The sequence below is a fragment of the Balaenoptera acutorostrata genome, chromosome 9 (genome assembly GCF_949987535.1).
Source record: "Balaenoptera acutorostrata chromosome 9, mBalAcu1.1, whole genome shotgun sequence".
In the NCBI taxonomy this organism is placed as follows: Eukaryota; Metazoa; Chordata; class Mammalia; order Artiodactyla; family Balaenopteridae; genus Balaenoptera; species Balaenoptera acutorostrata.
This window is the reverse complement of record NC_080072.1, coordinates 579,181-606,220: the sequence shown is the minus strand read 5'-3', so window position 1 is coordinate 606,220 and position 27,040 is coordinate 579,181. Positions and strand designations below refer to the sequence as shown.

At 57.0% G+C, this 27,040-nt stretch overlaps 1 protein-coding gene across 8 annotated transcripts; it reads left to right on the top strand.

Annotated features, from left to right (window-relative positions):
- The first annotated feature begins 117 nt into the window (after positions 1–117).
- DEAF1 (DEAF1 transcription factor) lies at positions 118–27,040 on the top strand. 8 transcript variants are annotated; one of them, XR_009009205.1, is made up of 14 exons: positions 118–1,129; positions 3,334–3,431; positions 4,852–4,981; positions 5,267–5,413; positions 5,928–6,067; positions 7,047–7,112; positions 10,615–10,741; positions 11,507–11,635; positions 11,996–12,124; positions 13,788–14,035; positions 17,189–17,363; positions 20,580–20,669; positions 23,558–26,461; positions 26,614–26,754. XR_009009205.1 is itself a non-coding variant. In XM_057552473.1 (13 exons), the coding sequence occupies exons 1-13, from the start codon at positions 841–843 to the stop codon at positions 26,769–26,771; spliced, it is 1,926 nt and encodes a 641-aa protein (XP_057408456.1). In that variant the 5' UTR covers positions 118–840; the 3' UTR covers positions 26,772–27,040. The 8 variants fall into 8 exon arrangements, 3 of the variants coding, with proteins under 3 accessions (XP_057408456.1, XP_057408458.1, XP_057408457.1); XR_009009207.1 differs by having other exon boundaries at positions 21,704–26,461; XR_009009206.1 differs by having other exon boundaries at positions 23,558–23,839; positions 26,614–26,695.

The following is a 27,040-nucleotide window of genomic DNA, read 5'->3' as shown; positions in this document are numbered from 1 at the left end:
CGCCCCGCGCCCCGCCCCGCGCCCCGCCCCGCGCCCCGCCCCGCGCCCCGCCCCGCGCCCCGCCGCGATCCCGCCCGCCGCGATCCCGGCAGCCTCTCGGCGCCGGACGCAAACGGCGTCCCTTCGGCCATTTTCGCTTCTGCTCCCGAAGGGGCTCGACGGTGCCGCGTTTCGGGACTTGATTCCGAACCGTGGCCGAGGCCCGATTAGCCCGTCCGACAGCGCTCGGGCACTTTCGGACAGGAGGAGGCGGAGAGCCGAGGCTCGCTCGTGAGGATCCCTGCTCGGGAGCGTTCGGCTCCGCTCGGCTCCTCCTCGGGCGGGCTCGGCTCCCGCGGGCGGCGGGTGCAGGCAGAGCCTGCAGCGCAAGGTTCTCTAGGCCGGGTCGCGCTGCGTCGGAGGCCGGCGGAGTCGGTCTCACAGTGGGGGACCCTGTTGTCTGGGGACCACGACCGGCGCGGCCTTCTAGGCCCTGAGGAGGGCTAGCGCAGAGCCTCTCGGAAACCCTCGTGCGGCCTCGGACCAATTCGGACCGACTCGGCTCCGCACTTCGGACCACTTCGGCCCCCCTCGTTTCCGGACTCTAGGCCTCGGCTCGGCTCGACTCGACAGGGCCTCTTCGTGCTGGTTCGGCCCCTGTTCGGGCAGCCCCGGCTCGGCTTGGCGGCCGGCTTCGGGCGGGCTCGGCTCAGCTCGGCTCGGTTCGGGCAGCCCTCCTCGGTCGAGCTCGGCCCGGCTCGGCCCGGCTCGGGCGGCCTCCTCGGGCAGCGCGCTTCGGGCTCCGTCCCGGCCTTCGGGCGGCCCCGGCCGGCGCCTTCGGGCGGGCTCGGCGGAGTCCGGATGGAGGACTCGGACTCGGCCGCCAAGCAGCTGGGCCTGGCCGAGGCGGCGGCGGTGGCGGCCGCGGCCGCTGTGGCGGCGGCGGCCGCGGCCGCGGCGGGAGGCGAGGCGGAGGAGCCGGTGCTCAGCAGGGACGAGGACTCGGAGGAGGACGGAGACTCGGAGGCGGAGCGTGAGACGCGGCGGGTGACGGCCGTGGCGGTGATGGCCGCCGAGCCCGGGCACATGGACATGGGCGCCGAGGCCCTGCCCGGCCCCGACGAGGCCGCCGCGGCCGCCGCCTTCGCAGGCAAGTGCCGCCCGCCCGCGGTTCCCGCGCACCTGTCCGCACCTGCCCCACACCTGCCCTGCACGCCTGCCCCGCACACTCCTGCACGACCTGCCGGCACCTGCTCCGCGCGCACCTGCTCCTCACACTTGTCCTCCACGCGCAGCTGCCCTGCGCACGCCTGGCTGACTGGCACACCCATCCTCCCCCAGCACATGCCTCGCACCTACCTCGTGTGCCGTGTGGTCCCTGCACACCTGCCGCATGGGAGCATCCTGGCCCTGCCCTGCTGCATACTTGCTCCCTGAACTCCTTTCCTTCCTTTCAGTGCTCTGCGCTACTTCCAGAACCTTCTCAGCACCTGCCTCTTGCCTTGCCTGTCCTCTCCTCCTCTGTCCTGGGTGCTGGTGACACAGGGGTCAGACACGGGTCCTGTCCTGGAGGAGCCCGGGGTTGGGTGCATCTGGTCACCCAGAATCCTGAGGGCCTGCTCAGGTGTGACCTTAGCCCTGAGGAGCAAGGCATCTCACTTAGCCTGGGAGGGCCCGCAGCCCTTGGGGACAGTGGCCCTGGAAGCCACCACCATGCTCCTCAGTCTCCCCTCTGGCCTGTCCCCGTGGCCCCCATTTCCTTTACGGATCTTCCCTTCTGCGGGCACCACCGGGGCTGCTGGCCCACGCTTTTGTTCTTGTCGCACAGAACATTCTCATTTTCAAGGTTCATGAGCCACGCCCCAAAGCGCCCTTTAGAGGTTGTGTCTCCCCAGGGCACCGTCCGAAGGAGGGAGAGACTTTCCTAAGCGTTGTTCCCTCCCACTTGGGCTCCCGTGTGGCCGGCAGATCTGGGCACTGGAACCCCTGGGGAGCATCCTAAGGCTCTTCTCCCCTAGGGAGTTTCATGGGTTTCAGAACTGGACAGCGGCCTCCCCACCCAGTGCTCTGGTTTTTCCGGCCCTGGAGGAGCTGGGTGGGGCCTGCAGCCCGTTCCCTTGCTGCCCCAGTGCCTGTGGTCTGTCCGGGATCCTCGCAAAAAGCAGGGAAAGAAGGCTTTGTGGACCTTAAAGGGTTCTACTTTCGTTGCTAAACTCTGGTTTAAAGTTGAGATTTTGGATGGTGAGGCTTTTCTTCAGGTTTGTGTTGCTTTTGCACGTGTTTTTCTGAGTGCAGAAAGGTAATGTGATGCTCTTCGTGGCAACATTGGAGACGCGTATTGACATCAGGTGTTTCTTTCCTGCAGAGTTTTATCCTTGTGTTTTTCCAGTGTGTTAAAACTTGTTGGTTGTGAATTACCGAGGTCAGGTGATTCCCGGGTTTCTGTAACTCAGCAGGACACGTTGCCGGCTCGAGGCTGCCTCCCGGGCTGCTGGCGAGCTCTTTAGACCTGAGCGTGTGTTCAGACCCCCCGGCTCCGGGCTCCCTGGGACACGGTGGAGGAGACAGATGGGGAGCAGGTGTTTTTAGAGCAGTTTAGTGAGCTCGGGCTGATGGAATGTGCAGGACTCTGGGTCAGTTTGAGCACCTCCCCCAGGTCACAGGCACTCTAGGCTTGGGACATTCCGGAAGGCAGCGCCACCCCTGGTGGCTGGGGGAGCATCAAGGGAGGGCTGTCCAGGGCAGCCCGTCAGGAGTGGGCCATGGGCAGTGGGGGGAGCACGGGGTCGGTGGGGCGCGGCGGCGCCCCCGTGTACAGACGCTGCTGGGAGGGGCCGGGCTTAGAGTTGGGGGGCGCGTGGGGTGGGCACAGGTAGGTCTGCCGCTTTTCAGGAGGAAGAGGTCCGTGGCAGGTGGAGGTGAAGGAAGGGGAGGGAGGGATAGACGTGAGCCTTTCTGCGCTGACCTGCAGGAGAGGGGCCAGGAGGACCCCCACCCGGAAGGGAGGGAACTCTAGGATTTTAGTGGCCTCTTTGGGGTATGGTTTTAACTAGAAGGGAGCGAGATGCCAGGGCAGAGCTGTGGCCGGCTCAGTGGGTGCGTGAGGGCGGGCGTGCCCTGTGGTCTTCACTGTGTGTGGCAGGCTCTGTGGGGAGGGAGAGGTGGCCTCTTGTCCTTGGAAGGACCAGGTCATTCAGACTAGTCTAGAAACGTTGGTCGGGCGTTTCGTGTACAGCGTGAGGCCTCCCACAGTAGTGCAGGTACCTGACCTGGATCCACCGTGGGCCGCCCCCCACCCCCGCCCTATCCCCAGTGGCCTCTGGCTGGGCCCTGAGTCAGGCTCCTGTGTTGCAGAGGTGACCACCGTGACAGTGGCCAACGTGGGCGCCTCGGCGGACAACGTCTTCACCACGTCGGTGGCGAACGCCGCCTCGCTCTCGGGCCACGTGCTGGTAAGCCACCACGGGAGCGCTTCCAGCCCCAAGGGGGGTGGCCCATCCCCCAGAGACCCTGAGCCTGCCCTGTGCCCACTGCCCACTGCCCGGGGAGGGGAGGGGAGGGGAGGAGAGATCGCACGGTTTCCTTGTAGCCTGGATCACACACCTGGGACGCTGTACACCTGAAAGCAAAGTGGTTGTTATTGAGATAGTGACGGACAGAAAACTCTTGCTGCTGAGTGTAAGGGCAGCAGGTTGGTGAAGGACTCAGGGGTGCAGATTTAAGATTCTTGGTTTATCTCTTACGGCATCAGGATGCCCACAAGCTGATAGCCAGGCAGTGACTTGGTGCCTCTAGCGGGTGTCCTGCCTGACAGCAGACTCTGTCACGTTCTCGTTTTCTAGGAGGGGCTGGAGCCAGAGGGTCGGGGAGTTAGGGGCGGCCCCGAGTCAGCGGGCTCTGAGGACAAGAAGACCCAGAAACTAGTGTGATCCTTCTGGAAACTGACAAGGAGAGGGGGTCTCAAGTATCTACATGTCCCACACGCCTTCATGAGAAAAATACTTTGTGGTTCTCGAATGTACACAAAGCATTGTTTTTCTGGTTGAGAGCTGTACGAATTCAGTGATTCAGACGCAAGCAGTGTAGACGCCCTTACTGAGGCATTGACCCTGCAGGTCTGTGAGAGCAGGCCAGGTGTGTGCATGTGCACGCCAGGTGTGGGACCCGCAACCCCACGATTAAACTTCTACTCACCTCCCCTGGTTTGAAGGCCATATTTTCAGATGTAAGAAAAGGTCTTTGTCTTAGTTTTATCCTCTCAGCGTGAAAGCATGAGAGTGTCCCAGGCCTTGGTGTGGACGGGGTGCGCCGGGGTCTCTAGTCCACTCCAGGGCTGTCTGGTCTGAGTGAGGCCATGAGCGTGCGCCTGGGGGCAGTTGGGGTGGGCTCAGCGCCCGCAGGGATAAGAAAGGGGCATCTGGCTGGCCCAGAGGAGGCAGGCGCAGTCACGGCAGCATCCAGCCCCAGTGGAGAGGCACGTAAGCAGCGTGGCTTGGGAGGCCCCGTGTCTGGGTGGGCTCGGGCATGAGAAGGGGTCCTGCACTGGGCCTTGGCTGTGGTTATGAACTTGGCCTCTCGGAAACCCTCCCCTGAGGCCTGCAACCTCAGAGGCTGCCCAGGCAGACGGGAGGGCATTTCCTGTTCCAGGAACACATTCATCCCTTAACTTGGACAAGCCATGTGAGCATTCGCTCAGAGCCATGCAGACCTAGTGTCACCTCTTCTTGGCCTTGGCTCTGCATCTGAGAAGCTTGAGGCATGGTGGGCCCCCCGGTGGCGGTGTCAGCTGGAACCTCTCTGTAGGACCACATCCCAGCATGCAGGTGTGCGGCAGCCGCTGTCACTTGAGACTACTGGTGTTCTTTCCTCCAGTCGGGCAGGACAGCCCTTCAGATCGGGGACAGTCTGAACACCGAGAAGGCCACGCTGATCGTCGTGCACACGGACGGGAGCATCGTGGAGACTGCCGGGCTGAAGGCACCCGCTGCCCCTCTCACCCCCGGTACTGCCCTCCTGCTCCAGGCCTCGGGGGCAAAACGCTCCGAGAGCTGGTGGAGTTTATCCTGGGGGTGAACTTTATCTTGTGGTGAATTTCAAATTTCAAATACTATTTAGTTTAAGTATAAAAAGTGGATTTTTTCAGGCAACGGAAGAGTTGCCCAGAGTTGCAGGGGGCGATGCAGCTGAGCTGGGGGAAGAACCTGTTAGAATCAAGCGGTCTGTTGTGCCTTTCTGTTATTCGGGGTGCGTTCGGGGTCTCATGTTCATGATGCTTTCTTTGCTCAAGGCCCTCAGTCTCCTCCGACTCCTCTGGCTCCCGGCCAAGAGAAAGGTGGAACTAAGTACAACTGGGACCCATCGGTGTACGACAGTGAGCTGCCTGTGCGCTGTCGGAACATCAGTGGCACCTTGTATAAGAGCAGGCTCGGCTCAGGTGAGCTCGCGTGGGGTGGGCCCAGGTGGACACAGGGTGGGCCCAGGTGGGCTCGCGTTGGGTGGGCCCAGGCTGCTGCTTATTTTGTTTCGAGGATCGCCTTCCTTTTGCATCCCCCACTGTAAGTTGGGGCCAAGGATGGCTGTAATGATGCATAAACTAGTTGAGCAAACGGGCAGGTTGAGGAATGGGGTGGCCCGTGTGGGGGCGGGGCTGGACCATGTTCCCTAAGGTCCTGGGTCAGCTGGGTGGCCCGTAGGCAGAAGGCTGTGCAAGTGGGAAGAGGTCACGAGCTCCATGTGGGATGTGGTAGAGTGTGTGGTGACCGTGGGCAGCAGGTTGGGGCTCAGGCATGCGGTGGGAAGCGCTGCCCGCAGATGTGGGCTCGCCGTGGGGCACCGAGGGAGCGGCTGAGAGCCGGCAGGCCCGGGACGCCGAGGGGGAGTGGGCGGGAGGGGAGATGGGCCTGGCCCGGTGTCAGCGGGAACTGCAGTGGGTGGCTTCGTCCTTTCAGGAGGCCGGGGGCGCTGCATTAAGCAGGGGGAGAACTGGTACAGCCCTACCGAGTTTGAAGCCATGGCAGGAAGGGCCAGCAGCAAAGACTGGAAGAGAAGCATCCGCTACGCGGGGCGGCCGCTGCAGTGCCTCATCCAGGTACCCAGGTGCCGCGCTTCCCCACCCTCCCTGCCCAGAGCCGCAAGCTGCAGGCCCGGCTCCTGGGGCGTCGGCCGCAGGGCTTTCCAGGGCTCACAGGCTGGAGTCAGACAGATGGGATTCGAGTCCCCCGCTCACTTGCGGTGTGACCTGGGGCAAGTTACTTCACCTTTCCATCTGCTTCCTGATGTTCCAAATGGGATGTTGAGGGTGTTTGCTCCATACCTTGTTGTGAGCAGTGGATGAGGCAACGTAACAGCTTCCGTTTGAGTGCGTGTGACTTTTGTTTATTTATTAACAGGAGATAATCAAACGGAAGTTTAATAACACGTATACACGGGAGAGACCAAGGAAAACTGAGTAACTCTGCCCGTGACTTTTTTTTTTTTTTTTAATTTATTTATCCATTTATTTTTGGCTGTGTTGGGTCTCCGTTTCTGTGCGAGGGCTTTTTCTAGTTGCGGCGAGCGGGGGCCACTCTTCATCGCGGTGCGCGGGCCTCTCACTATCGCGGCCTCTCTTGTGGAGCACAGGCTCCAGACGCGCAGGCTCAGTAGTTGTGGCTTGCGGGCTTAGTTGCTCCGCGGCATGTGGGATCTTCCCAGACCAGGGCTAGAACCCGTGTCCCCTGCATTGGCACGCAGATTCTCAACCACTGCACCACCAGGGAAGCCCTGCCTGTGACTTTTTAAAAGACACCTAACTTCTCTCTCCTTGAGTTCATCCATGAGAGGCGAGGGCTCCTCATTGCTGTTTCCGGTTTAGCTCTAGGACGTTGGTAGAGAAGTCACGCCTACACTCCCTGGCAGGGGAGAGGTAGATGCTGCCACCAGCAGAGACGTGTACAAGAGAGAAGGTTCTGGAAATGGTGGAATTTTACCTTCACAGGGGGATCAGGGTGAAACTGGTTGAGATCTGGGGCTGTTGACTCACTTCAGAGCCGACTTTCTCACATGTCGCGGTACTTTTTAAACTTCAGGACGGGATCCTAAACCCTCATGCCGCCTCCTGCACCTGTGCCGCCTGCTGTGATGACATGACCCTGGTGAGTGGGCCCCTGCTCCCCTCAGCTCCTCTCAGGGCTGCTTCCAGCTTAGCTTCTCCCTCAAATTCTGGTTTTTGAACATTACTCTGATGAGTGAGGCCTCAAGTGGGCCCCGGGGCTGCTCAAAGAACGTTAAGGGAAACTTTCTTAAATAATGGAAAGCTCCTATAATGTCACCGTCTTTTTTTTTTATAAATCTATTCATTTATTTATTTTTGGCTGCGTTGGGTCTTTGTTGCTGCGCGCAGGCTTTCTCTAGTTGCGGCGAGCAGGGGCTACTCTTCATTGTGGTGTGCAAGCTTCTCATGGCGGTGGCTTCTCGTGTTGCGGAGCATGGGCTCTAGAGCGCAGGCTCAGTAGTTGTGGCGCATGGGCTTAGTTGCTCCGTGGCATGTGGGACCTTCCCAGACCAGGGCTCGAACCCGTGTCCCCTGCATTGGCAGGCGGATTCTTTAACCACTGCGCCACCAGGGAAGTCCCTATAATGTCATTGTCTTAACCGCACTTTTTTTTTTGTGGTGACAATTATATATGTGCTGTTTTATGTTTTTCATTTTTAACGTCACGTCGTAAAAAGTACTACACTGAGCTGATTTATATAGAGAACTTTTAATGTCTTTTGAAGTATTTTCTTATCCTAAATTCTTAACTGTTTAAAAAAAAGGGATATTTGCATTAGTTTTAACGTATGTTGCTGTATAGCTTTCAAAGTGTGATACTAATTTGTTATGTGTGAACTACCAGTTTTGTTTCAATGTTCCTGTTGTTGAATATTATTTTTAAATGTCTTAAAATTAACTAAGAAGCTGCATGATGAGATTTTTAAATTTTGATTACTCACCTGGTTAATTAGCAGCAGCTATGGAAGAAAACTTAATTGGAGAGATGTCGTTGAGTGGGAAAACCAAATATTCTAAAATTGTCTAGTTCGTGTGTAGGTCACACATGAGTCTAGTAGAATGACCAGTAGGATATTTGTGTGAGAATAAAATACTTTTAAAGTTTTCTTGGGAAGACTGGTAGGTGACATCCTTGGAGATCTTTCAGGGGTAAGAGGAGCAGAGTGGGGGATCAGCCCCATCGGGAAGCATGGAGTACCTGGTAGGGTTGTTTAGGGTCACTCCAAACGCCGAAATCCTCAGGTGTCACCTGACGGCACATGTATGGAACTTGTGTACTGAAGCTAGAAACTGCCAGCAAGAGAACTCCGAGAAGATGTGGACCCGCGGGCTGGAGGCCTTGATGCAGTGCAGATGTCCTTCTCCCCACACTGGTCTGTGGGTTTAACACGGGTCTCTTCAGAGCCCCGGCAGGATCTTGTAGACATCAACAAGTTGATTCTAAGATTTGTATCGAAAGGCAGAGGAAAAGGGGTAGCAACGAAGACTGCAACGGGAGGAATCAAGCACTTGACTTTTCAGACTTGCTGTATTGTTTCCGCGGTCAAGACCGTGTTTGGCGGGGGGACCCATCGATCTAGGAGCAGACCCACCGTCCACACACGGACCTGCAGGTGTGGGGACAGTCAGACACTCACAGGCGTAGAAGTGACCCTTGACCTAGACACCCCACTTTATATACACACGAATTCAAGATGGATCATACAGCCAAATGTGTCCAAAACTAAACTACAATTTGTAGAAGAAAATCTTTGTGATCTAGGGTTAGACCAGGGATTTCTTAGACATGGAACCAAAGGCACAATCCATGAAATGAAAACTCATAGGTCAGACTTCATCAAATTGAAACATTGTGGCTTCTGCTTCAGGAGTGGTGCTGTGCAGGGCTCCAGGGACCCACTCCCCCCACCCCCCCGTAAGTCGATAAGTAACCCTAACTGGTGAAAATGATAAAAAGCAACCACTGAAGGTCTCTGGAGATCGTCCTGGGGGCATACAACAAAAAAAGAAACATTTATCCAGGAAAATCTTGGGAGTCTGGCATTCGAGTCAGGCCCTGCTCCCTCCCTGCATCCCTCCAGCTCAGCCTAAGGAAGCTCCATCGTCCTGGCCCCACTTGCCCCTAGGGTGGAGGTCCACGCAGCCGAGGCCAGCCGAGAAGACCAAGCAGCTTGGCGAGCAGGGCTGATGGCCTGAGTGCCGTTTCTGCCCTGCTCCAGGGCAGCCCGTGGGGAGCAGGCCGGCAGTGCAGGAGGGCAGCCAGCTAAACCTCGCACCGGGCCAGTGACCACAGGAGCCTCCTCAAAGGTTTGTCCTAAAAGCCACCCAGTCCAGGAGCCTCATGTGACTGGATCTGACAGTGGAGCAGTTTGCAAAGGGTACAGCAGTTGGCTGAGTCCAACAGCCGGTGCGGTGGCTTGGTCACTGCCGCCTGGAGGCCAGCAGGGCCACACTGGGGTGAGAGAGACTTTGTCCAGGACTGCGGCCAGGAAGCCCTGGAGGGAGGGGGGAGTCATCCGCACAGCCACTCAGTACAGCACCTAAAATGTCCAGTTTCAACAGAAATCGTGAGACGTGTAAAGGGCCAGGGATGTGTGAGCCACGCAGAAGAAAAGCAGCAGGCGGCAGGCACTGCCCATCATGGGGGCAGCAGACGAGGCTTCCAAGCAGCCTCTGTGTCCTCGGAGCTGAAGTAAACACGTCAAAGGGTTGTCAGCACGGGTCTCAGTCTGCGGGGCTGGGCAGGAGGCCAGGGCACTTCAGGAGCAGGCGTTGACTTTCTCACAGTTGTGGAGGCAGGCGGCCCAGGTCAAGGTGCTGGTTGGTTCCTGGCGGGGCTCCTCCTGGCTTGTAGGCTCTCGCTTACACCGTTGCTCCTACGAGGGCACTAATTCCCGCGGGTCAGGGCCCTGCCCTCAAGACCCCCGCTGCCTCCTTACTCCAGATACGGCCACCCTGATGGGCAGGGCCTCACAGGAGGTCCTGAGGACACAGTTCAGCCTAGAAGGTGACGGCAGCGTCTCATCGCGTGGAGGGAATCAGTAAAGGGGGGGCCACCGGGAGAGCCCAGGGGAGATTCTGGGGTTGGCGCGTAGGACGGAAGCTCGCTCGCGGGTCCACAGCAGCTTTGAACGGGCAGCAGGAAGGGCCCGCGAGCCCGCGGGGGCCTTGGGCGTGAGCTGGGAGGCTCCCCGGACCTTCACGTTTTCCTGCTGTTTCTGCTCCTTCCAGGTTCTCTCCTCCCGCGTGTCGGGGCCTCGGGGTCTGCGGGGCGCCCCCTGCTCCCCACGGGCCTTCTCCCTTCTCCTTCCTTGGTCCCCACTTGCTTTCTGTCTTCCGGGAATTCCTAAAAATTTGGTGTTGATACCCCTCTCCTGTTTGAGGCGCTCTTACCCACACGTTCTCTCCGAAAGTCCCTTGTCTGTTACTTTAAGCCGTTTGGGGCCTAAAGGGAGCTAAGGGGAGCTTCGCGCGGTTCGTCTAATGGCCGCAGTCTGGGCACGTCTCCAAGCAGGTCGCCTCGGAGAACAGTCCTGGGTGGCCGGGTGGCGTTTCCACGCATCTCACTTTGCCTCCCGCCCCCCCCACCCCCCCACCAACAGAGCGGGCCCGTCAGGCTCTTCGTCCCCTACAAGAGGCGCAAGAAGGAGAGCGAGCTGCCTGCCACGCCCGTCAAGAAGGACGCCCCCAAGAACATCACCCTGCTTCCCGCCGCAGCCGCCACCACCTGTGAGTCACGGTGAAGCAGCTGTCGTCGCGTGCCACGCCCTTAGCGTGTCCCGCTCACGCGTGCGGCCGAGGGGTCTGGGTCAGAAGCAGGCGCGGCTCCCGCTCACGGGGGCTCCCTGGCCTCTGCGGCCCCGGCCTGTCCTCGGCACGGGCTTCACCTCGCGACTGGAGGCCTGGGTCTCAGTCCGCGCAGCCCCCGGGCCCCCCCCGGCCTCCCGCCCCGGGGCAGGCGCGGCGGGGGCGCGTGTAGGGGGGGACGGGGGGGCGCCCGCTTCTGAGACCGCAAGGCGCGTGGGGCGGCTGGTGGCGGAGGGCTGCGGTGGCGGGAGAGGCCTGGGGGGCACCCAGTCGCCAGGGGCTCTCGGCAGCCCGACGACTCCTGCAGGTGAGGCGCCCCATGTCCTTGGTGCTGGTCGGCAGGAGGAGACGGAGCCCCCAGAATGCTGGGGACACCGCTGCGTTTTCTCTTAAGCTTTGACGAAAATCGTTTTCTTAATTCAAACTACAAAGTCCTTCTTACGTTATTTTAAATTTTATTTCTTGCTTTCTGACGAGACAGTACATCCGGGTGCTCAGGACACACAGCAGGAGTTGCGTCCGGTGGGGGTGGGCGTCTCTGGTCCCCCCAGGCACCGCGCCTGCAGAGGTGGCTGGTGGGCCAGAGGATGCTGCTTTGGCCCCCGCGCACCCCGCCCCAGCCCCGGGGTTTTCCTGCGTTGTGCCCGGTGGGCGCAGCACGCAGTGACAGCTCTCCTGCTTTTCCAGTCACCGTGACCCCCTCAGGACAGATCACTACCTCTGGCGCGCTGACCTTCGACCGGGCGTCCACCGTGGAGGCCACCGCGGTCATCTCGGAGAGTCCGGCCCAGGGCGACGTCTTCGCGGGAGCCACAGGCGAGCTGTCGCAGCGCCTGGCGACGCGGCCCCCGCGGGGTCACGGGCAGGAGCTGTGGGGACCCCCGCGGGCAGGGGCGGCGGGACCAGGACCTGAAAGGCTGAGGCTGCTCGCGGAGCCTAGACGGGCACCGGGGGGCAGGAACGCCCCACGTGCACGCGTAATGCTCTGGTAGCCGCCTCAGGAAAGTGAAAGGGAACGGTGGAAACTGGCTTTTGTGCTGCGTTTTGTTTCACCCAGAACGTCCCAGATACTTTCCCTCTGACAGCTCACGTCCTCCACTTCCGCGCTCAGGAGCTGCCCTGCGGGACGTGCAGCACAGCTGGGTCTCACGCCACCGTGTCCCTCTCCCCTGACAGTACAAGAGGCAGGCGTGCAGCCCCCATGCAGGGTCGGCCACCCGGAGCCCCACTACCCAGGGTATCAGGACAGCTGTCAGATCGCACCGTTCCCGGAGGCCGCGTTGCCAACGTCTCATCCCAAAATAGGTCAGTGTGGAAGACTTCTCCGCGAGTGGCCGTCCTGCGCAGATTCACCCTTCCGAGAGGCTTCCTAGGTGAAGTGGGGTGTGGGGCTTCGGGCCTGTGTGTGTAAAGCAGGTTCCACTGGAAGCTGCCGCCCGTTTCTGTGTGGGGTGAGGCTGCTCACGTAGCGACCTGTGACCGGCAGAGCCTGAGCTGCGGCCAGGCTCTGACCAGGACGCCGTGCTTGGGGTGCGTCCCGTGGGGACGCTCGTCCGGGCGGCCCCAGGTGAGAGGGCGTGTGCACGTCTGTGACTCGCCCCGCCTGAAGCTTAACGGGGACATCGCCCCGCGTGTGCGTTTTGAGCGATTTGTCACTGACGGCACGTTTTGGACACATTTCTATGTCAGGACGCTTCTTTACGGGGAGAATCGGTATCCCAGCTGGTGGACCTTTGTGTTTTTTACAGTTTCCGCCAGAGACAAGACAGCAAGATAGAAACTTGTCCCCGAGTTCTAGAAAACGCCCCTTCTCCTCCTTTGCTTGTCTCACGCTGTCTCCTCTTGCTGTGACAGCCCTCCCACCCTTAAAGCTCGCCTCCGTTCTGCCTCTTCCCCACACCTTGCCTCAGACCCTGGCCCAGGCCTGGTGAGCCTCCTGGCCGGACTGCGGCCATGCTGACTGCGGGGTCTGGGCGGGGCCTGGATGGGGAGTGTCCGCCCCCTGTGGTCGGCTGTGCCCTGAGCAGGGCTGCGAGGCCTGGCCTACCCGTCCCCCGTCTGCTTACTTGTTTGCTTGTTTCAGCGTGGACGCGTGGCTTCCTGTTTCCTTCAGGGCGTTGCAACCTGTTACTGGGATGATTTGTATTGGGATGGTCCCTGATTTGGCTGGCGGGGGCCCCGAGAGCGGCTGCTGCGTCCTCTGTCCACCCTGTCACGCTGCCCGTTTCCTTATGTCCGGCTCCAGGGCCCTGCCCTTGCGGGGGCGGGGGGCAGGGTTCACAGCAAGGTCTGGCCATGGCCGAGGGGGGCAGGCGTCGCTTGTCCGGCTCCTGAGCGCTGACCGTGTGTCTCCTGCAGCCCGTGTCCAGTGGCCTCTCGCTGGGGGCTGGAAACGGGCCTTGGTGGGGCTTTTACACCAAGGACTTGGCCGACGCTACAGTCAGGGGTTCTTCTCTGGGAGGATGTTAGACATTCAGCAGCACAGCCTGGGTGTCTCTGCCCCCAGGCCCCCTGGGACAGGGGTGGGGAGCCCTCGCACGTCCGCGTGTGCGAGTCTCCATTTCCCGTCCAGAACAGCGTCCCTCTGAGGTTCCCTCCCGCCTCCATGACTTTCTTCTCCAGCTGAGGGGACCCTGTCTCCTGCATCCCTCATCAGCCCCCCCGGGGACCACAGACATCCCCGGAGGCTTTCTGTGTGAGCAGAAACGAAACCAGGAGGTTTTAGTTCTTCCGTCTGCTTTACTTTCTGTGGGATGTAACAGCCCCCGCCCCCACACTGGCTCTGCACAAGCTCCGTGGTCCCCTCACCTGCAGCTGTTGTGTCGTCCATGGACGGGCAGCTCGAAGGGGGGGCCGTGGGTGTGGTCTGTTCGCCACCCTACTTTCCCACATTCGATGGGTGTGCGGAGGCACCTCGAAGCCAGGAGGTGGGTTAAGTTCTTGTTGTGTTTTGCTTTCCACACGCTAGTGTTGACATCCTTGCCTGCCCTGGCGGTGCCGCCCTCCACCCCCACCAAAACCGTGTCTCCCGCTGTGGTCAGTGGATTGGAGATGTCGGAACCGCGGAGCTGGCTGTACCTGGAGGAGATGGTCAATTCCTTGCTCAGCACCGCGCAGCAGCTGAAGACGTTGTTTGAACAGGCCAAGCAGGCCAGCTCCTACCGAGAAGCCGCCGCGGCCCAGGCCAGAGTCCAGGCGGATGCAGAGCGGAAAGAGGTACCATTTGCGCAGCAGGTCTGTGGCTGCCACCTGCAGAGCCCGCCCACCTTCCTGGGCAGGGGGACCCGGAGGCCCACATACAAGTGAAGCTTCTCTGATAGACAGGTGGCCACCGTTACCTGTCGGGCGTTTTTGTCCCTCACACACACCAGCCGTTGTTGTTGAGTGCCCGCCTGTTGTAGATGTCACTCACCCTGTCAGGCCGTCCTCCTCCCGGGGAAACGGGTCTCGTGTGTTATCAAATCTGGAGGAGCGTCCTCTGCTGTGTCTTTGGGGCAGAGGTCGGAGCAGGTGTGTGTCTTGCGGTCACCAGCCCCTCCAGGCACCCAGCTCTGTGCCCGCATCTTGGCCCCGCGGGGACTGGCTTCTCAGCCCCAGAGGCGCCGTCACGGGTATTTCGCTGCCGACGAGGTCCCCGTGGTTCAGGAAGCCTTGCGCCCAGAGCGCTTCCTGCAGCACAGGGTCCCTCAGCCCTGTGGCGCCTTTTGGGATGCAGTCTTCCAGGTGACGCGGGGCAGGTGCCCAAGCCGAGAGGAGGTGTGTCCTCACTGCCCAGGGCTCATGTGGGGCCGGAGGAGGCCGGGTGGGGCTGCTCAGTGCCCACAGCCCTCTTGGGGGCGGCTGGAGGCTGGAGAACATACAGTGACGCGTCTTCAGTGTCACTCTGGTTTGTAGGTGAGTCGAATTGGTTTATTTCCACCAAATCTATATAAGAAAAAGAATTTCAGTTAGTACTACTTTTTATAGGTAAGGGGAAAGAAGAGCTTTTCAGGTGCAATTTTCCTTTTTTTTCTTTTTTCTTTTTTGGCCGCGCCACCCGGCTTGCCGGATCTTAAGTAGGGGGGCTTTCATCCCAAGAGGCAGTGGATTGAGAGTCTGCGTGCGTCTTTTATGGAGCTTCCTTTACTCTGCTGCGCCCCAGCCAGCCGCTCAGCACGGTCGCGTCTTCCTGCAGTTCACTGACCATCTTCATCATCGCTTCTTTAATACCTTGGCCGATCCTGACCTTCGGGTCAGCTCAGGATCTGCTTCTGTTCGCTCCTTTCCTCTTGACTGTGGAAGCTCTGTTCCTTCCTTCACATTCCAGTCATTTTGATTGTTTTTTGGACCTTTTGGGTTATTCATGGCAGAAGCTCTGAATTCTGTTGGATTCTCTCTCTTCCCCTGAAAAGTGCTGGACTTGGTTTTCAGAAGCAGCTGAGCTCCTGGCTGGTCTCCTGAACTTTGTTGTGTGAGGGGGGGTCTGTCTCAGTTACCTCCGCCCGTCACATCTCTAGTCCTGGTCTGGGTGGGGGTGGGGGGGTGGGGGTGGGCATTGCTGCCCCCTCACGTGCGGGAATGCAGGCCCTTCTTGGGGGAGGGGGACACCAAGGTCCCTGCTCAGCGCCGCCTTCTGGGCTGCTATTTCTGTTGGCTCAGCCCCGTGCTGGCTGCCTGGGGGCGGCAAGTGCCTGTGGCCATCTGTGGCCGCACACACCTGGTGGGCAGGGGAGGCCCTGAGGGAAAAGCTGCCCCACCTGCCGGGGGGCCTTCCCCCTCCCCCCTCCCCCTCGGGATTGGGTCCACCCCACCCCACCCCATTCCTGCCCCACCTGCGAGGACCTCCCCAACCCCAGGGTTGGATCCACCCCCCCCATTCCTGCCCCACTTGCCTGGGCCTTTCTCCCCGCCCCTCCCCGGGGTTAAGTACCCACCCACCCCCATTCCTGCTTGCTTTAGTTGCTTTCAAGCCTTCAGGTCATTGTGTCTTGTGCCCCGTGGTGACTGTCTGGGAGGGTCAGCCCTACAGGCTGCTCTGGTCACCAGAACGGCAACTGTTCCTTCATTCTTTTTGGTTTTGGAGGCTGCACATGCGGAGCAAAAGTGGTCTCTTGCTGCTTGGCAACCAATTTTTTAAAAATTTAATTTCTGCATATTTCATGTTTGTAAACATTTTACTAGTCCTGTTTTTAAAATACTTAATCGTATCTGGTTTTTGCAGTTATAACCAACGTCTTAATCACAAAATGCACTCATATGTTCACATGTTTCTGATCATATACTTTAGAAAAATCCCCAATATGCATAACGAAAGGGCATTTTTTTCTTCGTTGAAATATGGTTCACATACTGTGGAATTCACACCTTTAAGGTGCACAATCCAGTAGTTTGTTCACAAACTTGTACAGCCATCACCACCATCTGATCCCAGATCATTTCCCCTCCCAAAGAAGGCCCGGACCCGTTAGCCATCACTCCCTGCCACCCCCAGGCCCCAGCTGCACCAACCTGTTTTCTGTCTCTGTGGCTTTGGCGGTTCTGGATGTTTCTTGCAAACGGAATCACACAATATGTGGCCTTTTGTGTCGGCTTCTCTCGCCGAGCAGAGTGTCGTCAAGGCCCATCGGCGCTGTCGCCTGGGCCAGAGCGTCCTTCCTTTTTATGGCTTAACATTAGTCGTCACACCACGTGTTTCTTCACTCGACCATTGGTGGACATTTGGATTGTTTCTACTTTTTGGCTGTTGTGAACAATGCCCTGAACATTTTTGCACAGCTGTTTGTGTGGACGTGTGTTGTCACCTCTCTTGGGTGTGTACCTGGGAGCAGAGCCGCTGGGTCCCACGGTGGCTCAGGGTTCACTTTCTGAGGAGCCGCCAGACTGTTTGCCAGGGCGGCTGCCCGTCCTGCATCCACCACCGTGTGTGGCGTGTGCCGTGCCCACGGCCTCACCACCACCTGTCCCTGCTGAGCACGGCTGGGGGCGACCCTCACTTCCCCGGGGGGTTGGCGAGGACGCCCCCTTGCCGAGACTGTGGGAGTGGGGAGACCACTGTGTCCCCCCGGTCAGGCCGGCTGGACGGCGGGCGGGCGGGCGGCTTGGGCCTGGCGTGGCGCCGACAGCACAGAAAGCTGAAACTCATCCCAGCAGGGAAGTGCAACGGGGAAACGGTTTAACTTTCAGTTTTACATTTTTTATTAATTTTTGTGGACCTTTCTTTCACCGAATAAAATTACAAGTAAATTAGACACATCTCTTCCCCTCTATGAAAATTCTCCAAAGACGGGTGGCATGAAAAAGACGGAGCGAGGCGTTTCCACCTGGTCGGTCCCGTGGTTACTTTCAGGGCACCCTGTTGAGTCAGCTGCGTGGGTTTTGTTTTTCACGTAGGAAAAGCCCACAGTCACGGCCAGGCTCACCCCACATTTAAGGGTCCAGAAGCTGAATTCCTGCTGTGCAGAACTTCCCCCTCGACCCACCGTGGGACACGTGCTGATGTGCGTGTCCGTCGGGTCAGCCAGGAGCGTCTGCCGCAGCCGGATCGCTGAGGTCCCCACCGTGAAAGGTTGGGCTTTGCATTTCATTTGTAATTTTATGAATTTTTAAGGAACAAATACAACGTGAAATCCTTTTATCCTTAAAATCCTGTTTGGCGGAAGGACGCTCAGCCTTTAGTGAGGGGCTTGAGCCCACTTCCCCCACCAAGGCATCCGACACGTTCCCGCATCCTGAGCTTTGAAAATGGCTGGAGCTCTTACAGGTGTGCTTGTCCTCTCTCCAGAGCTATAGGTGTGACGTGTCCTCCAGTAGTTTTCCTGTAAGCTGATCGATCACATGGCGGGGGGAAGCTGGGCATCCGTCCTGTCCGGGTACCACCAGTGGGTGGACGCCAGTGTCCTTGCGTGTGTGCTGGTGTCGCGAGGCTCCTCGGGTGACCTGGTTAAGTTGCGTGCAGACGTGGGGCGGCCACCTTGTGCACCCGCTGTGTTCACCCTTCGTAACGGGCGGTGTGTCTGATCCCTGTGGCCCGTGATGACCACAGCGCCTGGACGCTGGGTTCTTGGGAACCGGACTCCTCAGAGAGCCTGTTCCCCAGGATCCTCCGGGGGCTTCAGGGGGCTCGGGGGGGCTGAGAGGCCCTGACTTGAGTCACGTGTGAGTGAGGGGACGCAAAACGTGTCCCTGAAGCAGGTGATGGCAGCGAGAAGCGGCCGGCGGGGCCTGGGGGACGATGAGCCAGGAAGCCAGGTGGGGGGCACCGGTGGCTGTTGTGGAGAGGCTGCTGGACACCCTGACGTCGCCAGGGTGAGACGGAGCCCCCCAGCTGGATGGTCGGGGGAGGGCCACCCCGGAGAACTCTTCTGGAGGATCCTGTCCACAGCGTCCTCCTTAGAGCTCTGGGGCTTGGTGGGGAAGACCGGACGAGCGAGGCCTCGGGACCCCGAGGAGGAGGCTGGACCCTCCCTCCCCGGCTCCCTGTGAGGGCGCAGGTGCTTGCGACCCAGGGAGGGAAGCAGGGCTGCCTGCTTGGACGTTTTATGTGGAATTTCTTGAAAAATCAAGTTTTAGCCCTGCTGAACTATTAAGGAGATTTTGCCAGTTTTAACCATGGGGCATTTGTGTTGTGTGTATATAGTTAGCTCAGTAGAGATTAAACAGGGCGGAAGACCAGACGCCCTTCCCGTCAAGCGCGCCGTGTCCGGCACAAGCCAGCCACGTGGCTGCAGGGCGCTGGGCCGCCTGCCACGGCCCCTGGCTGGGGGACCGCGCGCACTCTGGGCCCCATCCCTGTGCTCTGGCCTGAGTTCATGTCTCCCGGCTCCTTCTCAGGCCTTCGATGATCTTCCCAACTTCCTTTTCAAGAGGGAATTGTGGCCCGAAGAGTAGCAGCGGTGGGCGGTCTGGGCGGCGCCTCTGGCTGCACCGCAGACACTGTTCTCAGCGCCGGAAGAGAGCCGGTGCCCGCGGGTCGGTCCGGTGACACCTCTTCCAGGCTGCAGACGTGCCTCCTGGCCTTGCCGGGGTCGGGGGCGGGGGGAGGTCTCTGGTTTCTCTCTTCTCATAAGCCCCCACCCCCCTCACAGACTCATCTCACTCCAGGGCCCCAGGGCCCAAGGCCCAGCATGCGCATTTGGGGCAGATCGGAGGTTTCCATCTGTGAAGTGATTTCCCCTTTTCCTCCCTTAGTCACCCTGGGTGGGGGTCCCCCTCCTGGACAGGGGTGATCTAGGAATATTTCCAGAATTCTTCTCCGTGGGGGATCTGTCTCTTGTACGTTTGTTTGTACCTTTGTTTGTATCAAGATGGGCTCATGGCACTTGTGTTACTTGTTTTGCTCATCTGGTTTGGCTTTGGCGGCTGGAGCTCTCAGTCGGCTCCCGCGTCCCTTACCTGCCCCTCAGAGCACCTCCCTCCTCTCTGGTGCTAGAAGACACTCCAGGCCCATCTTGGGGGTTCCCCGCCCCAGCCCTGGAATCGGCCGTTTCTCCAGGGAGCCTGGTTCCTTTATTGGAGAACGAGTGCTCTTAGGAACCAAGATCTGGGCGCTCTCGGCTGGCGGCACGGAGCCGTGTGGGTTGTAACCGGTGTGTGCAGACACAGCCCCAAGGGTTTCTGTGCCCGACCGTCTCCATCTGTACATTAACTGACGTGTCTGACCCGGATCTCCTGCTCCCAGTTATCTTGGGTTAAGAAGTTATTCCCAAGGGGATGTGTTGGGAGCCTGGGGTCGGAAGTACTTGCCACACGAGAGCGGCTCCCGCCCCACGAGGTCTAGTCACGACCCAGGCTTTTGGTGCAGTTAAGAGGTATTTACTGAGTGGCTGCTGTCTTCCGAGAGCTGTGCTGGCGCCGGAGCACCGACGTGGCAGGTCCAGGTGAGCGGGGCTCGCGCTTCCCTGAGGGCTTCCGAGCTGAGAGGCAGGAGGGTCCGTGGGGCCCCCGAGCCTCACGGGCAGCCGCACCTCTGCTCCCACCAACTGTGAGACCTTTGCTCTCCCTGGAGGAATTGCTATGTGTGGTTATAGACTCCGTTTGTTTTCTGTAAGTATCTTGTTCTTTAAAGTAGAGACAGGGGACAGGCTAACTTAGTAGTCCCTCAGGGTCCCCGTAACGCGCGTGTTTCCTGAAGCGAGTGAGGCGGGTGGCGGGGCTTCAGGGTGGAGCGTGTCAGTTGTCGCCGGGCCGAGAAGGGAGCTGCAGTCCAGAACCGGAACCAAGAAGCGGTTCGCTGCTTTGCATGTACTCTCGGGAGTGGCGGTGGGGGGCGGCCAGCGGTGATCTAAACGGGCGTCTGGCGTGGCTCACGGGCGTGCAGGTCACACACGCACCCGCTGGCCGGGAGCAGGGGCCCGGCCTGCAGTCAGTGCAGCCAGGTGCGCCGGGCAGCGCTGGTGGTGCCACTGGAGTCCCCCTCCCGGGCTGCTTAGAAGGAGCAGCTCCTTCACGTCCTGTGGGGAAGGCGCACAGAAGACCCATCTTACGGAGCCGCGTGGCCGGGCCGGGGGCGCCTGGGCTGTGGATGAGGGTCCGGCTGGGGGGCTGCAGGGCCTGACCGCGCAGGAGACGATCCTGACAGCTGAGAATCCAGGCCTTCCTCAGTCCGCTTTCCTACACGTACTTGGTGGCAATGAAACCCCTGGTGTTTGGAGCAAGGTGGGCGCATCGGTGTGATCTGGAGCCCTGCTTCCCGCTCAGCAGGCGCCCACCCCGCGTCTGGGCAGCGGGGGGCGGGGACGCGGGTCAGCCTGTCCCCGCGACTGACGCCTGTGTCCTCTTGCAGCAGTTCTGTGTCAACTGCGGCCGGGAGGCCCTGAGCGAGTGCACCGGCTGCCACAAGGTCAACTACTGCTCTACCTTCTGCCAGCGCAAGGTAGGCGCCCCCCGCATGGCCTCTGCGCTGTCCCTGGGCTCCGGCAGAGCCCCGAGGCAGCCACGCAGGCCGTGGCCACGGCCATGCAGGCCGCTGCTCCCCCACGGCCTTGACCTTGTCGCGGTCGGTGCTCCCCAGCCCTGGACGCCTCGTCATAGATCCGGAGAGTCAGCGCGACTGTCCATGTAGGCCTCTGATTCTGAGGAGATTAGAGAGCGTTCTGGAGTGGCAGTTGCTAGTTCAGGTTTTTATCACTCTTCTCACCCTTAATCAGAGTGAGGGGCCGAGCCGTTGACTGGGGCCTGTGGGGTTATCCTCTCCTCTTAGAAACTTTCCATGATTAAAAAAGGTAACTTGCCGGGCGGACAAATAGTAAAAAACCCCATCCCTGGTGCCTGTGACTTGGAGCTGCATCTGCGGACACAGCCTCTGCCGCGCAGGGGACCCTGTGCCTGGCGGCTTCCCAAAGCGCCCCGTCCTCAGATGTCCTCGGGTGGAAGGTGGGCAGGAATGACGCCCAAGACCAGGGTGTGTGGGACACGGCACCTTCGTCCCCTGCGCCTCAGGGCTTCCCGGGGGGCTGCAGGGCTCAGCACAGCGCGGAAAGCGTGTCCAAGGGCTCCCAGCTATGCTCCTGAGCCCTGGCCCGTTCCCGGGGCGGGAGACTTGGGAAGGAGACCCGCAGGTCTGCTTTCCCTGGTGTCACCTATGGCTCGTGTGCTGAGGAGAGGGCCCGCATGCCTGCTGCACTCGGGGACGCTGGGAGGAGCCCAGGCAGCCAGGAGGAGCCGGCGGGGGGGACGGGCTCCTGCCGGCTCGTGATCCGAGAGGGCGGCTGATCGGTAACTCTTCCCTGACTTTGAACCATCAGAGGAAGATTCGTGGGTTTATTTCTTGATGGAGTCGTTTTAGCCAGATAACATTTTGTCTAAATGCAAGCTGCAGTCTTGGAACCTCTCTTGGTGGATTGGGCAGTTATATTTCAGGTATAACCTTGTTGACAGAGACTCCATTTCTTCTGTTGATTGTGTTAGGTTTGTGCTCCTGTGACACGCTGCCCTGATAAAGGCATAGGCTTTGGTTTTATTGGGTTGCCCACAAAGTTCCTTCGGTTTTGAAGTAAAAGGAAAAGACACATTTTTCATTTTTCCCAACAACTTTATTGAACAACGTATTCACCGTTTTGTTCCACTACCTTCTGCCATTTTTCAGCCAACTTCATAATTCCATCTTCCTAAAATGTTTATCTTTTTGAGCAAAGAACTGTTCCAGGTGCCTTTTACAGTCTTCCAGGGAATTGGAATTTTTTCCATTAAGAGAATTTTGTAAAGACCGAAATCAATGGAAATCTGAAGGGGCAATGTGTGGTGAATACGGCGGATGAATCAGAACTTCCCAGCCAAGCTGTAACAGTGTTTGCCTGGTCATCAAAGAAACACGCCGTCTTGCATTATGCTGATGGAAGATTATGCGTTTCCTGTTGACTCATTCCGGACGCTTTTTGTCGAGTGCTGCTTTCAGTTGGTCTAATTGGGAGCAGTGCTTGTTGGAATTAATCGTTTGGTTTTCTGGAAGGAGCTCATAATAGAGAACTCCCTTCCACTCCCACCCGATACACAACATCACCTTCTTTGGATGGAAGACCTGCCTTTAGTGTGGTTGGTGGTGGCTCATTTCGCTTGCCCCACGATCTCTTCTGTTCCACATTATCGTACAGTATCCACTTTTCATTGCCCGTCACAACTTGTTTTAAAAATGGAACGTTACCATTACGTTTAAGTAGAGAATCGCATGCAGAAATACAGTCAAGAAGGTTTTTTTCGCTTAACTTATGTGGAACCCAGACATCAAAGCGATGAACAGAACCAAGCTGATGCAAATGATTTTCAAGGCTTGATTTGGATATTTTGAGTATGTCGGCTATCTCCCGCGTGGTATAACGTTGATTGTTCTCAATTATTGTTTCGATTTGATCGCTCTCAACTTCAACTGGTCTACCTGACCGTGGAGCATTGTCCAGCGAGAAATCTCCAGCACGAAACTTCGCAAACCACTTTTGACACGTTTGATCAGTTACAGCACCTTCTCCATACACGGCACAAGTCTTTTTTTGGGGGGTTTCAGCTGCGTTTTTACCTTTCTTGAAATAAGAAAGCATAATATGCGGAAAATGTTGCTTTTTTTTTTCTTCAGTATTAAAATGGCTACACAAAAATTCAATTTTTTTTTTTTTAAATTCACCAATTTTGATAACCTTTTTTTAAATGCATGCTGATATGACAGCTGTCACAATACAGTCTAACAAAATTGTTTTGAATGAAGTTAAAGACAGTTAAGCTCTACTAGAGCCATCTTATGGAAAAAAACAAACTCTTTGGCCAACCCAATATTTACAAAAATCAATGTACAGTGAAGTTCAAAAACCGTAGTTTTCACGTGGGATCCATCATGAACACTCGGTAGGACCTGAAAAAACCTAAGCCATAGGCTCCTTGTAGTAAATGGTGGTGCCGACATTGCAGCTTCTGTGCCTGCCCACTGTGCTCCCCAGAATTCTGTGTGCTCCCCAAAGACCTGGAAAGGTAGTTAATGTTACTCACCTTCTTACAAGCTGGACAAGGGCCATGAATTGTTTTGGCTTTTACGTGCAGACTTTATGTTCTTTCCAAATCCCATGTGAGGTGTGTGTGTGTATGTTTTACATCTTCATCGAGGTAGAATTTACATACCAGAAAATCCATTAATTTTAAGGGTACGATTCAGTGGTTTTTAGCAAGTTTGCATTTGTGCAAACATGACAATTCGGTTTTAGAACTTTCCATCGCCCCCAAAAGCCCCCTCAGGCCTGCACCCCAGCCACTGGCAACCACGAATCTCTTTCTCTGTAGATTTGCCTCTTCTGGACATTTCACGTAGCAGGAGTCGTATAACACGCGGTCTCCCGCATCTGGCTTCCTCTGACCAGCATGTTTCCAAGGTTCGTCCACGTGGAGGCTGAGTTGCATCCACGGTGTGGCTGGACCTCGTCTTGCCCTCCAGTCCTCAGCCCGCGGACATCAGAGTGGTTCCCGCCACGTGACTGTCGTGAACACTCATGAGCCAGCTCCAGGGTGGAGACAGCTTTTTGTTTGTCTTGGCTACATGCGCACATGGATTTGCTGAGTCATATGGTAAACTTGTGTTTAACTTTAGTAAGAAACTTCCCAACTTTTCCCAGGTGACTGCACCCCCTCCAGCGGCGGGTCCACCCACGTCCACAGCGCTTGCTCTTGCTTTCCGGTCGTAGCCCTGCTGCCGGGTGTGAAGCGACATCAGTGCGTTTAGTCTGCATCTCCCTGATGTCTAAAGATGTCGAGCATCGTTGTGTGTGCTTATTGGGCGTTGTATATCTTTTGGGGGGAAATGTCTTTTCAAATCTTTTGCCCGTTTTTAAATGGGATCGTTTTTCTTCTTATCGAGTGTGGAGATGTCTGTGTATATTCTGGATACAAGTCCTTTATCAGATACGTGATTTCCACATATTTTCCCCCAGTCTGTGACTTGTCTCTTTATTTCTTAATAGTGTCATTTGAAGGGCAAAAGTTTTTTTAATTTTGATGAAGTCCAGTTTACTTTTTAAAAATGTTTATTATCTATTATTTTTTATATTTGGCCGTGCCATAAGGCTTATGGGATCTTAGTTCCCAACCGGGGATCAAACCCGGGCCCCCTGCAGTGGAAGCATGGAGTCCTAACCACTAGGGAAGTCCCAAGAAGTCCAGTTTATTAAAAAAACATTTTTAATGGAGATCACGCTCTTGGTGTCATATCTCAGAACTTTTGCCTGACTCAAGGTTAGGAAAATCTCCTATTTTCCTCTAAAACATTTACAATTTTAGCTCTTTTTTTTTTTTTCTTCGGCCGCATAGCGTAGCTTGCAGGATCTCAGTTCACCAACCAGGGATTGAACCTCAGCCATGGCAGTGAAAGTGCCGGGTCCTAACCGCTGGACCACCAGGGAACTCCCTTTAAGCTCTTATTTTTAGATTTATGACCCATCTTGAGTTAATTTTTATGTATGGTGTGAAACAGTGTGGACTTGAGCCCAGCACACATGAAGTTTTACATACTGTATAGACTTACAGAGTCAGGTAATCTAGTCAGGTAATTTACAAATTAAAAATTTATCCTTTTGAGTCTAAAAATAGCAGGTGCTGGAGAGGGTGTGGAGAAAAGGGAACCCTCTTACACTGTTGGTGGGAATCTAAATTGGTGCAGCCACTATGGAGAGCAGTATGGAGGTTCCTTACTAAACTAAAAATAGAGTTGCCATTTGATCCAACGATCCCACTCCTGGGCATTTATCCAGAGAAAACTAATTCGAAAAGATACACGCACCCCAGTGTTCATAGCAGCTCTGTTTACAATTGGCAAGACATGGAAGCAACCTAAATGTCCATCAACAGAGGAATGGATAAAGAAGATGTGGTACATACATACAATGGAATACTACTCGGCCATAAAAAAGAATGAAATAATGCCATTTGCAGCAACATGGATGGACCTAGAAATTAGCATTCTGAGTGAAGTAAGTCAGAAAGAGGAAGACAAATACCATGTATCACTTATATGTGGAATCTAAAAATATGACACAAATGGAATTATTTACAAAACAGAAACAGATTCACAGACATAGAGAACAGACTTGTGGTTGCCAAGAGGGAGCGGGGTTGGGGAGGGATGGATTGGGATTAGCAGATGCAAACTATTATACATAGAATGGATAAACAACAAGCTCCTAATGTATAGCATGGGGAACTATATTCAGTATCCTGTGATAAACCATGATGGAAAATGATGTGAAAAAGAAAAAATATATGTATATAACTGAATCACTTTGCTGTACAGCAGAAATTAACACAACTGTAAATCAACTAAACTTCAATAAAAAATAAATTTAAAAAAATTTATTCTTTTGATATACAGGCAGACCTCGTTTTATTGCACTTCTCAGATGTTGCGTTTTTACAAATTAAAGGTGTGTGGCAATCCTGCCTTGTCAGGTGATGGTTAGCATTTTTAGGAATAGAGTGTCTTTGAATTAGGTTCGTACAGTCACACACTTAATAGACTACAGTGTAGTGTAAACGTGATCTGTATAAGCCCTGGAAAACCTGAAATCTTGTGTGACTCGCTTTATTGCTACATCCGCTTTATTCTGGAACTGAACCCGCAATGTCTCCGAGGTATGCCTGTAATGATTTGAAATTTTACCTTTTTATTATAAAAATAAGGCAACACTTGTAGAAAATTCGGAAGACATAGGACAGCACGAAGATAGGCAGCTGGAACCCTGCCCTCCGGGGGTCACCGCTGGTCTCTGTTCTTCCGAGTGTGTGTGATGTTCATTCAAGTCTTGTCGTGGCTCACCAAACCCTAACCTCTCCGTGCGTCTTGGGGTCCGTGTCTCCACTAACCACGCCCCGTTGGGCCCCCAGAGCGAGCCCTGCTCCAGGCCAAGTTCGGCTCCATTTCCCGCCTGTGAATGGGCGACAGCAGCTCCTGCCCTGACAGGGGGCGCTGGGGGGCGGGTGGACGTCCTGCCCGACCTCCCTGGGGGCCACGGCCTCCCAGCCCCTCTGTGGACACGTGGCTGGCTCCCGCTCGGTGTTTTCACTTCTGCGATGATAAGTAACACGGTGGGCAGCAACATCAGAGACAAGTATTCCTCTGCAGGTGTGAGTGTCTTTGTTTAGGTCCCAGGGAGGCAGCAGCAGGATCAGCGCGTGGACGTGGCTCAAGGGTCATCCCGGGTATCTGCCTTTGGAGCGGCTCCCTAAACAGCAGGGTGGGCGAGGCTGGGAGCCCCCTGCCCCGGAGGGCTAGCCGCTCAGCGTGTGCGGACCCTCTCGCGGGCACGGCCTCTCACTCGGAACCGTAACACGACGTCTGTCCTTCCTTTCAGGACTGGAAGGACCACCAGCACGTGTGTGGCCGGTCGGCGGCCGTCACCGCGCAGGGGGACGACGTCCACGTCACCGAGGCTGTGATCGAGAAGGTCACCGTGTGAGCGCCCGCGGGGCCTCTGTGGCCAGGAAGGACCCTCGAGGACGGGGGCGCTGAGGACGAGGAGGAACTTGCTGGCCAAGTTATGAGTGGACGTCGCGTGAGCGGCGCCCTTGGCCGTGCGCTCCTGCCGCCAAGCCCCGAAGCGGGGCGGGGGGCGCGGGCCTCTCCGGGGAGGCCGGTGGACGCGGCCTGGGCCCTCGATGCCTGCTCACGGTGCTTTTTTTATCCCTTGGATCATGAGCGTCCGGTCTTCCCTACGGGTGTGTCGTGTTCTGTAACACGCGTGTACATAAATGTGTCTGTCAGTAAAGTTGGCGCCCCTG